Raw genomic sequence first — 17949 nt, 5'->3', positions numbered from 1 at the left:
CATAACCATAGTAATTTAACTTTATTTTGGAAATTTCTTTACAAAATTGTTTTTCAAGCTAATGAAATAATAATGTCGTTCTTTCAATATTCTCGGATCGTTAACTAAAATTCAAGATATTACGTGGATATCGATGATAATAAATTTCGCCTTGAGAAATTTTTCACGGCTACGTTTCCTGAAACAGTGGAATTTTAACCGAATTTTTCGCAACTTTTGGATTCTATAGAATCATAGCGATCTCATCACGTTAACGTAACTTCAAGTATTTCTTAGTTTGACCCACAACGTTGGTGCAACAAATAGTCGAACGCGTCTTAATTTGTCAAACGGGAAGGAGCCAGGAATTCCAGGGTTCCGTTTCGGGCAAATTCTGGATTGTCGCCAAATTTCATACCGTCATCCTGCCGTACGTAGCTTCCCGTGTCTTTCCTTCGCTTCCTTTTGTCGGCCATGCTAACGCCCCTAGGTATCTATATTCCTGATTCAATTTGCCGATAACACGGTTAGAAATTCGCAAGGTACGGCATTCATCGCCAGGAAACCAGATCCTACATTAGCATTTTATGTTCTTGAACGAGGGTCGAACCGCCACTCGAGTACATTCTACGCAATTCTAACTGAATTTTCGAAGCGTTTTAGACTTGCAACAAATTTATTCGACCAAATGCTTACAGATTTATCGCCTATGGAATCGGTCAGAAGAATTTATCACTATTTTTTTGTTTTTAAAAAAACATAAAATAATCGAGAACAAATTTATTAAGCAGCAATCGATATGCGGTTTTGCTGCACGAACTATTCGTGTTTCGAAACGATAGCGACGATAGTGAAATGAAAATTCGATAATCCAAATGTAATCGCCAGCACCGCACGTCAGCCATATCTTCTCTTTCGTTTAGTAGGCCGTCGATAGGCATTTTATTCGTGCGATAAAATCGAACGAGCAACGACCCTCGACCGATGAACATACCCACGCGTTTCAAAGAAAGAATATCCAATGGCATCGACGAAAATAAAAACCACATCTGCGACTCCTCTTTGTTTTTGTTCGCACGTTATTTGCGGCGACGACGATGAAATTTCGCGAGACTACAGTCACAGCCGATATAAATTCGCCAATTTTTTATGTTCGTGCGATTTATTTCATTTGATTGAGAAATCTAAATGCGTATTTTTCATCGTACGGATTTTCGTCCTCCGGATTTTCTCTTCTGACTGGTTCTTTCGCCAGCGATTTTCACTCGCCGACCCCTGGAATTTGCATACGTTACGCAATTATATTTCTTTTGCTTGCTTTACACACAATTACGAAAGCAATATGTGAGTTGCTTTTAGCGCGAGAGGTAGAAAGATAGAATCATTTACTCTGTTCTCGAGTCTGTTAATCGACGTTTACTATAATTATCACGCAAGCAAAAATCTGACCAGATGTTAAATGCCTGTGAAACGCTTAAGTGAAATTGGACATTCGGATACGGACGATGGAGTGACTGACCTGAAACCAAACTCAACTAAACACATCTAATTTTCTTTTGCCAGAGAGACACAGATTACCAACTATCAACTTACACAATTCTATTCACGCGTTCGCTACTACGATAATTACTTGTATCTGACAGTGGAATTGACGCGGGGCCATGAAAGGTCATCGATTGGGCAACAAACTTACAATAAGCAAAAAAATGCACCTCTGCAAATCCATAAAATTTCTATAAAAAACCACGACTTGATCATTTCGATTACTCTGGTAGTTTTGGTATTAAATAACATGTTTTATTTATCACATTGTCGATCGGCAATTTTACTGAGAATTTATCTCACGTCACCGGCTATTATTTCGTAATTGGATATGGAAGTAAAACAATATAAATAAACTTTAATAAATTATTGAGATATGTGTAATCTTGTGTGCTAGACTAGATTAGCCGCATAGTAGTGACACACGTATGTGAGTATGAGTGTATGGAAGAATGCGTGTGCACAGCGTCTCGAAAAATAGATAAATGCAACTGTTCCGTTATTAGTGTGGTATAGAAGATGGTGAGACAAAGAGAGTGTTGAGACGCGTGCAAATGTATATCGACGAAGATCCTGTAAATCACATTAACACTTTGACTGCCACGCCGCAATCACACGTTTCACTCGGGACGCCACGGGAATATTTTTATTATTCAAAGCATATAATGGTAAAATAATAATAAATTGATGATAGACAATATTCTTCCCCAATCGACCGTTTTTCTTATTGGTGATCACGGGTGACCACCGTGGTAACACGATTATGGGAAAATCGAATTATCCTTCAACGCAGTCGATTTCACTGGGATATTCGATTGTTTCACAGTTGAAGCACGTTTTCTTATCCATCTAAAGAAATACGATCGATTTCTATGTCATCCAATCGTTTAACACTTTGACTGCCACGCCGAAATCACACGTTTCGCTCGGGACGCCACGGGAGTATTTTTATTATTCAAAGCATATAATGGCAAAATAATAATAAATTGACGATGTAAAACAACATTCTTCCCCAATGGACCGTTTATCTTATTGGTGATCACCACCGTAGCGCCTTGGTAACAGTTGATAGCGACGTATTATAACGAGGCTTCGTTTATTTCAACAAACCATTCGCATTTGTTATTTCGTCGTAAGCAAAACGTGCAGAATATATTGTTGAAGCGTGTAGAAAATATTAGCAAACGGTATTTGCTCATTCTATATATAATAGTAAGGTATGTTCACATTTCTAACTTCGATTATACGATTATAAAGCAGCATTTACGATTATTTTCTAAGGTGTGTTTATAATAATATTCGTAGATTAGCCCTCAAAGATATGGATGCAAACACAGTGCACCGTTAAATGCAAGATTTGTTCTCTTTTTTTTTTAATTGATGTTCTAATAAAAATGTTTAATCGTTCAATGGTGCACTTTTTGTTTCAAAGTATCTTTTATTTATCGGTTATATTCAAAATGCCCTAACTGTCAATTTTCATACAATTTTTACAATTGTAAGAAGTTCACGCGCTCCGGTCACGAATGACCCACGTGGCAGTCAAAGTGTTAAATAAATCTGAAACTATTTTGATAGAAATTCTAAGGATAATCAAACTGTTCCTTTACTTTTAATCCCGCGATTAAGATCCACAATTCTCAACATAAATTTTATTTATTATTCAACTTTTAATATTTCACTCGGACAATTAGATAAAATTCATTGAAAGATTCTTCATTAGTACGTTCCATCATCGTTGAAATTTTGTTTACGACAAAGGACGCAACTTGGCAGGTTTTATAAGCAAATTACACAGCTTGAGATATGCTGACCAACAATTGCACTGTATGATCTCTGAGAAAACGATACTGATGCGAAAAAAGAAGCGCATCACGAGTTTACTCGTGGTTGGTCAGCAACGTTTGGCCATGAAAACACGAGTTAACTCGTGACCGGTCAACAATATGTTAATATCAAATGATTAAAAAAGAATCAAATGTATTAAACAATTTTTATATGTTGTAAAAACAGTTGTTCGACCCTAACGGAAAGCTGCTACGATGGTTGTATTGGGACGACGCGGCGTCGACTCTGATGGGCGTCCCAACGAAGAAGGATGTGGGCAGACGCGTTTTAAGCGTGAAAGTGGTGCCAAAGCACGATGTAAGTGAAACGAAGGACCTGTTCGTCGTGCAAGTGGTACCGGAGAAGCACGAGGAATTGAAGCACAGAGACGGAAAGGTGAGTTCCTTATATTCGAGCAAAAGTTCCCGAGCACCGTTGCCAGGCCCTATCGTTAACGATGAAAGCGTTCTATTGGCAACGATTCAACTAGCTCCTGGCCGAACAACAGGTACCACTAGCCTGCCACTATCAGAATTAATCGTAGGATCTCGCAACCTGTTGGCCAACTTGCTAACTTTTTCCACTAACCGTGCGAATCGTTTCGTTTCGAACAGTAATTGTTCTTCTTTTTTCAAATACGAAAGATCTCGTTGAAAACCGATCGAACGGAATTACGTCTGAGTCGTAGTTACATTTTTTTTCTTTTTTAATTTGCGTTTATTTTACAATCAATTCTCGTTAGAGGATTTTAAGTAAATTTATCTGACGTGGTACTATGACATGATTAATAAGTGTTTATGGTATGTTTGATTCTATTTGAATCTAGTGCTGAGGTCTAAGGTGTAATGTCTTTTTAGCTTGCGGATCTGTTCCGACGTGTCGAGTAGTTGAGTAATTAGAGGGTTTTGGTGGTTGTTAACTCTTGTGCTGTGTCTATTGCTGAATTTGGATATTTCTTCTTTGACTGTGGGTATCTTGAGGTCGTGATGTATCGTTTCGTTGGTGACGTACCAAGGTGCATCTATTAGGGATCTTAAGGTTTTCGATTGGAATCGTTGGAGAATTTCTATGTTGGAATTACTTGCTGTTCCCCATAGTTCGATTCCGTAGGTTCAAACAGGTTTTAATATGGCTTTGTATGGTGTAATTTTACTTTGCGTGTTTAAGTTGGAACGTCGACCGATGAGCCAGTAGAATTTTTTAAATTTTGCTTTCAGTTGTTTGGTTTTATCTAAGATATGTTGTTTCCATGTCAATCTTCTGTCCAGAATCATGCCCAGATATCTGACTGACTCTTTATCTGGAATAGGTATATTGTTTATCGTCACCTGTGGGCAAGTTATGTGGCTGGATTTGTTTTCGTTAACTTGTAATTACATTAGCGAAGGGAAATAAAATTGTGGAAACAAATGAAACTTTTAGGATCCAACGATATCGATCTAACAGTATATCAAACTATAACTGGAAATTATCCTAACAGGTAAATATTCGCTGCTTCGGAAAACTTGTATTACCTTGTCCGAAAAGTGTCTTTCGTTTTATGAGGAAATAATAGACGCACAAGGTTTTTTGTTTTATATTATTTTGTCGAATTACGATGCATTTTGTTCAATTGAGATAAACACCGCGACATTTCACAGACTTGGTTTCACGTTTGTATGAAGCTTCACTATTGTAAAAAACAAGTTTGCGAAAGGAAGACTTTTCGGACAACCTAATACAATCGTGCGTTTCTAAACGATTCTTACGAATTCTGAACGATGTATCGTTAATCTTTTATACAGCTTTCTTCAATTTCTTTATGTTGTACCACAGAAATCCACATTACAGATGTTGTCACTTGCTTCCTTCTTTACTGCGAAGAAAAACACTTTTCGGACAACCTAATATCTTCAAATCTCATTGTATATAACTATATTTTGTAAAAATGTTGGGTGCTTCTTCGTTTCACCCTAGAACGATCAATCGGGTCATCTTCGCATGAATCCGTAAAAATTCCTATTTTCTAAACATCATTTTCCAATGTCTTGTCTAAAATAGTAATAAATCGTTCTTAAGTTTAGTCGAGTAGAAGAAAAATATGTCTGCAAGAACGAACGAAGGAAAAGAGACTCTGATATTTCCAATGTTAAAAAACTCACGTTTCTTTAAACCTATTATCCATTTGAGTGAACGAGCAGATCATTCAGGTTGGCCAGAGCACGCTCGTTTGTTGCTAAACTCGGTGCGTCCAGCCGAAGCTGTTAATGAAGCGGTAAATCAATTAGCACGTTAATCGGTTTCGTCGGCCGATCGAGCAACAAGCATATCGGGGTTTGACTTTTGCGCGACGCGTCGATCGTTTTAATCGGATCCAGCCGATTTTCGGTATCTAGATAATTAATTGGTCGCAATGCCGTGCTCGTTAAATCGTTCAACGAAATTATCACGTTTATCCTTCGCTACGAAACTGTGGCCGCTTACCTGGATCACTCACGTCCACGGAAACATCGCCATTTTTGAACCGTTTAGCGTCGATTAATTAAACGGGTAAACTGGATTTCACCCCTCGACGCACGCGTACGTGCGCGATCTCTCGACCCTGGCCGCTTGCAAATGGGAAATTCCATTTGCTATCGTTCGCCTGCCGTTTCCAATTATTCGATTTTTACCAGAGAAACAGCAACCTTCTGCGACGTGCTCGGCAAATTATATTATATATTTTATTTATAACACTAAGCGGTTGAAACACGCAAATCTTTGCCTTGGTTTCTATTTTCTCTCTCTTTTTTTATCGTGTTCGTAAAAACGCGAATTTGCGTGAAAATCCGCAGTCCATTCGTTACGTTATCTCGCACAAACACAATCCATTCTGCTCTAAATTAATTCTCTGCTACTTGATAAGAATTATCAACCCTTATCAATTATACCTCACCCTTGACTCTGCGTTTTGCCATATAACACGCCCCACGAAGAACATCGTGAAATCTAATAAAACTCCTACAAGACGATAAGAAAAATCGAACCGATCTTCTGGACAAATTTCCTGAATCGAAAGAACCCGGGATAGAAGGGTGGAATTTGTTCTACTCGTGTGCAGTGGTGGAGCGAAAGATCGCCGCACGACGTGCGATTGCATCGGTACGCCACGTTTAAATCTCGCCGAGAAATTAGTCTGCTAGACGTTGTTGATTGATGCCAATTGATAGTCCTGCGTATTGTGCGTCATTGCGGCTGAGTATCGTTCGGATGGTCGGCCTTAATTCCTCGCGTTTCGCACACTGACACCGTTCGCTTCTGCCTCCAGTCAGCCAACTGAAATGGGACGTCTCTCTGATTTTAGACACACTGTAACGAAGGGGAGGAACAGACGCTGCTGACGATACTGTTGGATGCCAGGTTCGACAACCTCTCGCCGGTCACGCGAGTCAACACCATCGAGAACCTCGCAGGATTTCTGGGACTTCACGTGGTACGATAGCGTTATATGCACAATCCTCGTAGCTTTAGTCGAGAAGAAGAAGACCGAGGAAAAATTGAAACTCGATTTCCACGCGATCGACGAACCGAAATTTCTCACCAGATTTCTAGAAATTCCAACGCATTTCGTCGAGCGCGCGTCTCTGCTGACGTTTCGTACGATTAAAAAGGTCGAGGCAACTTGCAATAAAAAGGCCAAAGGGCCACCACTTTTCAGTAATTCGGGCGAACCGACAGAAAGAAACTCAGAATCCATCAAAATCAAGCTGCTTGGTAAATCGCGCTATAAATTGATAATACATCCGTAGCGTGATGGATTCTTTAATTTTTGGATACATAGGATTTAAGCATTGCCTTTCTATCGCTGCAAACGATAAACGTTGGATTATCAAAAATTCCAAACTTCTTGCTTCCTGTAAATTGAGCTAATCCTCGTCTTGCGAATCGGCGAAAGCGATCTATAGATCTTTCTGATTCATTAACAAACCGGAATTAGATAGAAATTTTTATCGGGCAAATATGAGAAATCTCAGGGCTATCATAATGCGCGAAGTAACTCTTGTGGCGAAGAATATTTGATAAAGTTTGCCAGGAGAAGCTTCTTTATGAGAAGGGAACTTTATGACGTTACACCAGCCAGTGCAACGTTGTGAAATAGAAGATGCATCGCGAGGTCGACATAATACAGAAAATATTCAAGTTTTAAAGCATCCCCGGCGAAGAGGTTCCGTCGAGCATAAATTGGACGCCTTTGAGCAGGCCGCCATTTTTTTCTCACCGCGCGTCTCGGGAATTCTTAATTAATTTAATCACCGCGAAAAACAAAGAAACACATTATTCTTTATATACGTAGAGCTGCGTTCGTTGCGCATGTTGCTGGGCGCGTCAGACTGTTCCCTCCTCACTTCCGCCCTGCTATTATCTCTACAATATATTTTTACTGCTGTTGGAGACAACGACGTCCAATTTTTTTCTCCGTTATTTTACATTGCCTGGTATCGCTTGAACGAATGAGATTTGCAGCTTTTATGACTGCGCGCTGAGAAACTGCAATTAGGTGCAATATGAAGAATGCAGATAGTATTTTCCACGAGGCAAAAACAGGTAGAGCCGCAGAGTGTGCGATAGTCCACGCGCTAGAGATTAGATCGTATTTAGTTTTTTCGTACATTTTACAATCTCCGCGGTTGTTCCCATTTTGTAGATGAATCTTGTTATCTTAACAAGTATCATAATATTTATATAAAATTTTTCTGCGGTAACTGTTCAAATATTTCCCTCGGCCACTGTATTTTTCTCTGTACATAATACGGTGCACTCGACTGTGTACACTTTCGTTGTTTAATTCTACCAATCGAAGAAATCGAATAATCGCGATTAATCATGTTTGTAGAATGCTAGCTTTCTGCATATAGAAGTGGAAATATTTCGGAAAGGTCGCAAGAGATCTCGAAACGAGTCGCGCCGCTTAAATCACGGGAAATTGCATCGTCGAAGAAATTCATTTCATCGGAATAATCAAATCGATTACGTGAATTCAATCTTCAGCCATTGAGGATGATTTAATTGCATCCCGTGGAATTTTTGCCCTAGCTCGCGACGAACAAAAATCTATTTTCCGTGCGATTAGAGTGCTCGACGTAATCGAAATCGGGATGCGCGCACATCTCCCTCGTTATTTGCGTTGTCTACTATCGGCAAAAAATTCGGCTCTTTTATTCATTTGTGACATTGCCTTCATCCTCGATTCGAATTTCAGAGTGCATTTTCGATGCATCCGCAAAACGCCAAGGAAAGTTTCAACGATGATTCTACCGTGATCCTCAGCGGGTCAGGAAACGTGAAACACCGGAAAGAGAAACACCTCACGGCGGTCCAGTGGCAGGTGAGATCTTTTGATTGAAATTTTTACTTCCCTCGTAGTCTTCTTACTTTTGCCAGCTTGCAACGGTCTGCATTCGAATCTTATTCAAAGACTATTATTTCTTTTTTTCTGTGTCGTTAGCTATACCACTTCACAATTCTTTAGAGAAAGAATATCAAAGGATATTGACAACGATTAAAGCTAACATTCCACGTTCGAATTTTATTAAAAGGTCGGTTGCGACGGTCATTTATGGAGGCACCAGACAGATTTGGTGAAACATCTGCGGGAACAAGCGAAGGATGGTACCCTGGCGGAAGTGATGCAACTTCCGGTCCTGCTATGGCGCGTGAAGACGGAGTCAAGCTTGTTATTGAGAAGCAGAAGGGAAAGCGGTTCTGGGCATTACGGTAACGCGGACTATGAAAGTTACGATGATTATGACATCGAATACGATAGCGAGGATGACGAAGACGGTGAAGATGGCGAAGACGGTGAGGATGGCGATGACTCGCAAGTATCGCCAACTTTCATGCCGGACACGAATTCTCCTAGAGGAAATTCGCCCGAACATCCACACAGGCATCACCATGGAGAAGAACCTATCGATTGGAATGTAAGTTTTATTCATACGACGAAAAATAATTAGAGATATTTTAGTTTTGTGGAAAATTAACGGAACTTATGCGTGTCTTAGACCGAAGAGGATATCGATGAGGAGGAGATTCCAGTCGTGAATCAACCAAATGTAGTGGAGAGTGCATTGAACAGAACCACTACGGACACCACGTCGACCGTAAGTATCAGATTGAAGCCAATCGAATCGTGTGATAAATTTGATGAAATTTGTCACCGATTCTTCTCTCAAATTAGAAGAAACGTTAAAAAAGAAGATAGCAAAAGAACATCGCTATATAACTGGCTTTCGTTAAAAATTCTTATGTCTCTGTCCTTCATTCGCCACGCCAATCGCTTAAGGGAATCGTTGCGCTTAAAATATTTTAGTCTAGCTGTGGGTACTGCGTGTTCAATGCCGACTTATGCCATTTTCTATGCCGTTTAGGCGGTATCGATCGATGTATAGGAAACGCTATAATGCGAAGTAACTCTGTTGAAATGGATACGAAAGCCTGAATATGTGTGTGTGTGTGAGAGAGAGAAGAGCATATATATATATATTATTTTTTCTTTCTTATAGTTCTTTTTTTTTTGTATACATCTTCTTCGCTCCCTTCGTAATGTAACTAACCAAGTTTTTCGTGCCGTACATCGCATCTACTAACGATTTCGCAGACAACAACCACTGAACTTACATCACCACCATCAACAACTCCAACAACCACCACCACGACGACCACCTCAACTACTTCGACAACAACAACAACCACCCAACAACCACCCTCGTCAACGGCCAATACAACAAATAGCACAACAACGAGTACAACAATAGCAGATACAACAACAGCAAGCATCATGCCGACCATCATTGTCCCATCGACCGAGACACCGGAGAAATCGGAGAGCACCGAAGAGACAACGAAGAACACCAGATACACGGAGACCGAATCTCTAAACGTCTCATCTGTCACTATACCAGAACTCACCACCATCCCTCCTTCGGTAATCGTTCCTCATTCTAGTACCACAACCATGGGAACCACACCTACCACCGTTGTTGTTGAAAGGACGGAAGCGGACGTCACCAATGGTACCGTTAATGTTACTACGGAAGAGGTAATGCTTCAATGCTTCAAGCTTTCGTTTGTACGATAGTTCATGCTACACGTAGAGTCCGTTCACGTTAGTCTGTCGCTTTAGTATGCCAAACGATAGGTCGTTGTGTATCACATAGCCCACCTAAAGCCATCTTCTGCCTTATAAACGATGCGCGACGAGGATCGTAGCGTGGATATCCTTCGCTCATTGTCGTTTGTCACAAAGCTGCATAGATGCTGGCGGGAAAGTTAAGCGCAGCTTAGAAGTGTAATTTAATACAGCGTCATGCACAGGCGTGTCACTTTAGAGTAAGCTGCGCCGAGTAATAATTCATACGAGTAAAGCAAGCGTGCCAACTCCACGGGAAGAGAGCATTGTTCATGAGAAACTGGCCAAAACCAAGGGTTTCTTGTTTTCATTTGCATTTCGAAACTGTGGTCGAAAAGATAATTCGCACGATCTCCTCGCAGCATTCATTAATTACCATAATTAAGTTGTCCCCCCTTTTTTTTTATTATTCACGATGTCTTCATACATCGAGATTCGACGATTTGACTACTTGTTCCCCAATATTAAAGCATCCTTTTTCTGCCTTTAGCCGACGGAACAATCGTCAATGTCTTCGACGAAACAGCCCATTACTCTGTTACCAATACCTGCAAACACCACCACCACAACCACAACCACCGCACTGGTCACAAATATCACTACGACACCTACAACAACAACGACACAGATGAGAACCACACCAATCACTACAACTACAACCACCACCACTACCACCACTATTACTACCATGGCTCCAACCACTGCTAGTACAACCACTACCACGACCACTACCACTCCAGCACCGACCAGCGCTGCCACGGAACCACCTAGGGTTACCACGGAAACCATAGTGTACGGAGTTCGTAACTTCCCGCCCAAACAAGATAGGAGACTGAAGAAGATACCGGTTACGGCTGGAAAACCGTTGAACTATGTTATACCCGCTAATACGTTCAGCGATCTGGAGGACGGAGATACCAGAAACCTGAAGCTGAGTTTGTATCTGCAGGGTGCACCGTTGAAACCCAGCCACTGGCTACAATTCAATCAAAGGACGCAGGAGGTTTATGGATTGTAAGCATTAGTTGTCAAGAAATGATTACAAAGTGGTTTATTATATATGAACTGTGTTCAATAGTGAAATATCCTGTATATAAAGAATTTATTTTTTAATTAATCATTATCGCGCAGGCCACTGGAGAACGATATTTCTACCTGGACCTACGAATTGGTAGCTGGCGATAGCGAGGGATTAAACGTGACAGATCGACTCGACATTCACGTGCAGCAGCACAAGCTCAGTCGCAGTGTGAACCATGAATTCAGTATTTATTTAAGGATCGATAAGCGCACTGAGTTTCCTACAGACGTTGACTGGGAGCTAAAGGTATTTCATCTGTTATAATAGAGCCTATACTAGTGCGTTTAATTGTTGTCGGTTTATAGGTAATTCGAGGAATAGCCGAATTGTATGGAGATAGCGATACCAGGCATATCACCGTTAGAGCTGTTGATATCGATCGCGACCAAGCAATCTTCACTTGGACCAATGATAGTTTACCTAGAAGCAGCGAATGCCCTAAAGAATATATCGACGATCTGATGCATGTAATTATGGTTTTAATGTCTCATTATTTTTTCAGATCCGCCTTAAAGAAAATCTTATTAAATATCTATGATTTAGGTCCTGATTGATAAAAACGGTGAGCCCAGTCCTTCATTGAGGGATGTTCTCCTCCCTGAAATTAGAGTCAAACGAGTGGTCTACCAGGGTATTGGACAGTGTGAGGATATATCCCGTCCAGAAATACCAAAAGTGTCTACGCAAGAGCCTAAATCAAACTTCCCACCTGTACCAAGGAACCAGGTGGATCTTGTTAATGCCACTGTTGGCCAGTTGCTTGTATTTAAAGTACCAGAGGTACGTTATGTCATAACAGAAGAAACGCACTGTTTCATTTAAATATAAATCTAATACAAATTATTATTCTAGGATACCTTCTACGATGCAGAAGATGGTTCTGCAAGAAATATGCAAATGTCTCTACTGACCATCGAACGCAAACCTATTCCCTCACAGGAATGGCTGCAATTTGACAGCAAGAATCAAGAATTTTATGGAGTACCAATGCGTAGTGACGTTGGACGTAAGGAATATCAATTAGTAGTTACTGACAAAGAAGGTAAGCAAAATTATCACTTCCACGATGTAGACACTGGATATTTTTATAAAACTTTTGTCAATTCCTTATAGGCGCAAGTGCCACCGACGGCCTAGTGGTTGTTGTTCATTCTGCACCCTTCATGCACCATACGGTGGAGTTCTCCATGACCCTGGACATCCCGTACAAGTCGTTTGCACACTCTGCCCTTCAAAAGCGTAATTTCATCGAAAAGCTCCGTGATCTGTATCAAGATAAAGATACTAGTGCGATCTCTTTACATAGTATATCGAATGGTAGCACGGTAATCACGTGGCACAACAGAACCTTGCCTACCTCATATTGTGCCCACGAAGAAGTCAGTAGATTGCGTTCGGTACTCGTAAAGAGTGACAACGATCGTCGATCTGTCACGGACGAGGTTCTGGACGTCATGGGCCCGAAATTCCCTGTGAAACAAATCACTGTGGTCCCCATGGGCATCTGCCTTGGCGAATTAACAGACGTTCATTCGCCTGACAGTCATGTTCCACCAGTGGACGATTCCACCTCAGTCGGGGCATTCCACGATGATTATCTTATCACGTTCGTCCTGCCGGCTATAATAATCGCTATAATGCTCATCCTAGCGGGTATCATTGCCTGCGTGTTGTACAGACGAAGACGTAGTGGTAAGATGAGCGTCAGCGAACAGGACGACGAGAGACAGAGTTTCCGCAGCAAGGGTATACCCGTCATTTTCCAGGACGAGTTGGATGAAAAGCCAGATCCAGGTATAAATTTTTCATTTATTTAAATACCTACATTTGCCACTATTCTTGTGTTAACTAAATTATATATTTTTATCGTTTATTGCAGGTAACAAGTCTCCCGTCATTCTGAAGGAAGAAAAACCTCCACTACCACCTCCCGAATATCAAAAGGCTGAAGATGGCGCGGACGTGCCGATGTTGCCAAAGGAGAATTCCGAGGAACCGTACCAACCACCTCCACCATTCGCAACGAACCGTGACACCAATCGTCAGAATCGCCCTAAACCCACCCCAACGTACAGGAAACCACCCCCATACGTACCACCCTAACAAAATACGGTTCACTCGCCCACGCGCAAATATATGTTAGCGATGCTCGGAGACTCCCCAATACACGCGCAAAACCAAACCAACTATCAGAAGAAACCTCAGCTTGCCGGTAAAATGGACAACTGCGGTAAACTGAACATATACAGCAATCTTAAGTAAAAAACGAAAAAGAAAAAAAAAAAGGAAAACACAAAGCTTTCGTTCGTCCCGGCATTCGAACAATATATATATGTATATGTATATCGGTATCACGAAACGAAAGAAGACGAAAGATCTGTTCAGGAGAACTCACGCCAAAAGTCACGCCCACTTTTACTTACTTTGTAATATTATCTATGTACATGTATACTCATTCGTCGCTATTTATCCGCGGTATATAACGTATTTAAGGGAAGAGAAAGACGAGGGAACGAGGGATGAGAAAGTCGTCCCCGAGTTTCCTTCCTTTTTCTTCTCCTCTTTTTACTTTTATTTTGTAACAAAACAGATGCACTTTTTGTCATCGATCGTCTTGTAATTTCACGGGATACATTTTTCTAGGGAGTGTATGGGATTACAAATCACGCGTTGCCTTTCGTAACGAATTCAAACTGTAGAAAGAGAGAAAGAAAGAGGGAGAATGATTCTACTACTCCGACCGGGTAAGCGGATATTTTAGGTTTTAGGTTTACGAATCTTGTAGAACCAGCCAGTCGTTTAGGGCGAGATGTATTTTACTCGATAATATGAGGTAGCAAAGAGAGTCGGTGTATATGCAGCAACGATACTCGTTAAATATTTCAGTAATATCAGTGCCATTTTTTAAGCAATAAGGGTATCCTGCTGTGAACGAAGAAAACACTTACTATAAATGGTTCTACGACTTAACGCAATTTACTGTTAAAAAATGAAAAAAAGAAGCAAACGGTCTCCAAGTATCAAAGACTATCGACTTAACGAATCTTACAATGTACCTACAACGCGTAACGCTGCCAGATGAGAAAAAAAAGAGATACATGATAATTATTCGTCGGATGAGACAGTTTTATCGCCAGTTATTCAAGCCTCTTTTTTTATACTGTCCATAAGTTTTTGCAAGAGGAAGGAATATCGAAACAGGAACGAAGAAGATTTTGTATATTCTGCGATTTTATTGAACTGACCCATCCGACGATCGGTTATGCCAGACTTAAACGATTAACTTAGTGAGAAGTGAGGATTTTTTTAAAGAAGAAAAAAATGGAACATAACTTAACCGTGTGTATCTGTTTGCGCGATATGCCATTGCAGAGTGACAGCAAAATGCTTCCATTGGCGCTGTAGGCCACGCAGAATAAAAGAAAAAAAAAACTAATGATAATATATATAAATATATATATATATATAAAAACTATGTATATTACCTATTTGTCGTTCGATAGACAGTCTGCTGCATTACTTATTATTAGATTGATGTCGTTCGAAAAACACTGCCAAGACCTACTGTCTAGGGTTTACATTGTCTTGCACTTTTTATTTCTTTATTTCTTTTTTTTCTTTGCACTGTACAGGAGGAAGCTTCCCATTCGTTTCACGCACAATCAGACAAGGAATTCGCTCTTTTTTTAAACAGCTCTGTTACTATTATCTAAGGTCTTTTGTTTCTTTTTTTTTTTTTTTTTTATCGTTTGAAAGAAAAAGGAAGCTCTAGTTTTAACGATTCCAAACCCGTCGATGGCTTAATTTAATTTAGAATTTACATAGTTACCAAGCCAAAAAAAAGTACTAACTATTTAAAGCAGAGAAGAAAAAATGGAATTAAAAATAAGAAGGAACAAAGGACACGGAGGAGAATAAAGTAATAAGACCTACTTTTTAACATATACAGACGTGCGTAAACACCCGTACACCTTATGAACAGGGCGCGCATACGTTTTTTATATGAATGATTTTATACAATCTAACCAGCTGCTCTGTTACAAACAAATTTTCGACTGATTTTCGTGAACGAATAAATAAAAGGAAAAAGGAACGAGAATGAACCACAATTTTTTTGGGATACGGGTATGTACGCGCTGCCGTTTCTTCAATACCTCGATAGTTTCCTGATATTTTTTCAAAGAGGAAGGAAATAATGCGAGAAATCGAAAGAAAAGAACGAAGGACAAGGGAAGGAGGAAACAGAAAGAGAAATAACAAAACAAAATTAAAAAAGAAGCGATATCTTTTGCGCACCTCGAATTTGGAGGCTCTGTTCATCCACTTCTTCGCAACAGAAACAGGTAGTTGACGAATCTACAAATTTGGGGTCACTCCTATTAAAACTTAGTGTGAATGATGATGATGATAATGATGATGATGATGATAATGATGATAATGATGATATTTGTGTATGTAGAATGATAAAAAAAAAAAAACGGATGTTTGGTATGCAAGCTAAATTACGATATAATATATATTAATTCACGTCTTTATAATGTAGAAGATTTAAGTATATTAACACGCGACTATCTCTTTTCAATCCTTCTTCATCGCGCCTTGTTTATCGCAGAATAAAAATCAGGCAGATCATTCTATTCCACAATGCAAAACGATTGCGTTCCAATGAAACGAACAACATGTACGATTCGTCGCGATAATCGCACGAATTAGAAAACCTCGGGAGTATTTTCTATTTTTGTATCACGTTTTAGCGTATCCGCTGTTCAAGGAAATTGATGCGTCACGGATCGTCTTGTCGCGTCCACGCTCGAGCTACCTTAAAAAAAAAAAAAAAAAATAAAAAAGAGAAGAAAAGAGACACAGAAAGGTTTTTTTACGAGAGAAAAAAAAATATATATAAAATAAGAATAAAAGAAGCTCGGATCGTGGATGAGGCCATATCGATCGTGCGTGGCCGATCGCAGTATATGTACACGCTACTCAAAGACTACTTTCGAATCTCCGGTCTGTGACCTGCGATAGACAAGAGCAGAACTCATATCATGCTTCTAATCATATCATCGCTATACGCGTAACTCTCATGCGCTGCAATTGTGTTATTGTGACGGAAACGACGATTATGTATAATAAACGTGTACGATATTTATAAGATACGGTGTCAGAAGTGGAAAAATGTAAAGAAGAGATCGGAATTGGCGAACATTCAACCGATCATCGTGTTTAAGAACAAGCTTTTAGATGGAGCTTACTTTCTTTTTTTTTGGCCTGCGAAACGAAGAGAAGAAGAGAGAGAGAGAGAGAATGTGTGTGTTGTTCGAAAGTATTTTGTATAGAAGAGAACAAAAGCTAGGGAAACAAGAATGAAACGACGAAAGAATTACAGAAGAAATACGAAGGAAAAATCGTAGAATTCGGTCGAGTCCAGAAGGACAACCGAAAAAGTTCCGCTTCGAGGGGAGAGACGAAGGAGGAGAAACGATTATCACGTCGCGTATAAGGAATTTCTTGTACACATAATGATATATACATAAAAGTAATACTCGTCGATTGGGAATTCGCAAATTATTTTTGTCCGCTATGGCGCCTCGACGGAACCCCGGATGGAAGGAATCGGGCCAGGTAATAAAATATCGTCCTTCCTTCGATCTGCACGATCGAAAAGGCATCGTATCTCGTTAACGATCATCCTATCGGGTGGTGTGGTCGACGACTAATGAAAGAAGCGTGAAATAATACAGACACAGACACACAGATACACGCGTATACAGATATCTCTGACAAGTACTGCATATTAAACACGTGTAAAGTTAAGAGTTAATAAAGCCATTTTAGGATACCAGGCTTCTCGTTCGTTCCTATTACGTGTACATTAAAGAAATCAAATAGATTATTAAAGATATCGTAATAGAGTGGGTATACCTTGCCAGCAGCAAGGTGAGTCGCTCAAGGATCTACCTTGAACTTCCACTTCCGGAAAGTAAATCACGCTGTCATTTCCTATTTTAACCTTTGTCGATTTTTTCGCTATTTATCTCGATCTATTTATCCTCCATTTATTTAGACTGTGACTGTGTTTCCCTTTCATATTCGAATCCTTCAAGGACCTCCAGTAATGTGTAAAAGTGTCCAGCCAAGCAGATCGTTCGCTTCATATCCTAAAAGCGATATTTTAAAGAACTCTAACTATGTAACATTTTGTTGCGGCTTCAGTGACGCGAGTCCCTATTTAGGTCCCATTTCCTTAATTATGTACGTGAAAACGTGAAATTGCACAAAGGTGTACAGTCTGCATATCGGTTTTGAAATACAAAATAAGAAATTCGTCTGGCCAGAAACATCGCACGCTACTCTATCCTCAACTCCTGCTGAC

The 17949-nt window shown here is 40.0% G+C and overlaps 1 protein-coding gene across 6 annotated transcripts in view; it reads left to right on the top strand.

Annotated features, from left to right (window-relative positions):
* The window catches only part of LOC139992385 (uncharacterized), a 110989-nt gene extending 93574 nt beyond the window's left edge, over positions 1 to 17415 (top strand). For 5 of the 6 annotated variants that reach the window (XM_072013174.1, XM_072013172.1, XM_072013173.1 and 2 more), the window contains 13 exons: positions 3535 to 3744; positions 6671 to 6799; positions 8567 to 8692; positions 8904 to 9287; positions 9369 to 9467; positions 9965 to 10405; positions 10986 to 11509; positions 11627 to 11822; positions 11882 to 12043; positions 12120 to 12356; positions 12429 to 12618; positions 12690 to 13370; positions 13456 to 17415. In XM_072013174.1, coding sequence (XP_071869275.1) covers positions 3535 to 3744; positions 6671 to 6799; positions 8567 to 8692; positions 8904 to 9287; positions 9369 to 9467; positions 9965 to 10405; positions 10986 to 11509; positions 11627 to 11822; positions 11882 to 12043; positions 12120 to 12356; positions 12429 to 12618; positions 12690 to 13370; positions 13456 to 13679 — 3603 coding nt within the window. In that variant the 3' untranslated portion in view covers positions 13680 to 17415. The remainder of the gene's footprint in view (positions 1 to 3534; positions 3745 to 6670; positions 6800 to 8566; positions 8693 to 8903; positions 9288 to 9368; positions 9468 to 9964; positions 10406 to 10985; positions 11510 to 11626; positions 11823 to 11881; positions 12044 to 12119; positions 12357 to 12428; positions 12619 to 12689; positions 13371 to 13455) is intronic. The other variant, XM_072013178.1, reaches the window with a different exon arrangement.
* Positions 17416 to 17949: the final 534 nt, after the last annotated feature.

The sequence above is a fragment of the Bombus fervidus genome, chromosome 11 (genome assembly GCF_041682495.2).
Source record: "Bombus fervidus isolate BK054 chromosome 11, iyBomFerv1, whole genome shotgun sequence".
Taxonomy (NCBI): domain Eukaryota; kingdom Metazoa; phylum Arthropoda; class Insecta; order Hymenoptera; family Apidae; genus Bombus; species Bombus fervidus.
Note: the sequence above shows the minus strand (reverse complement) of the source record. Positions and strands in the feature narration are given on the sequence as shown.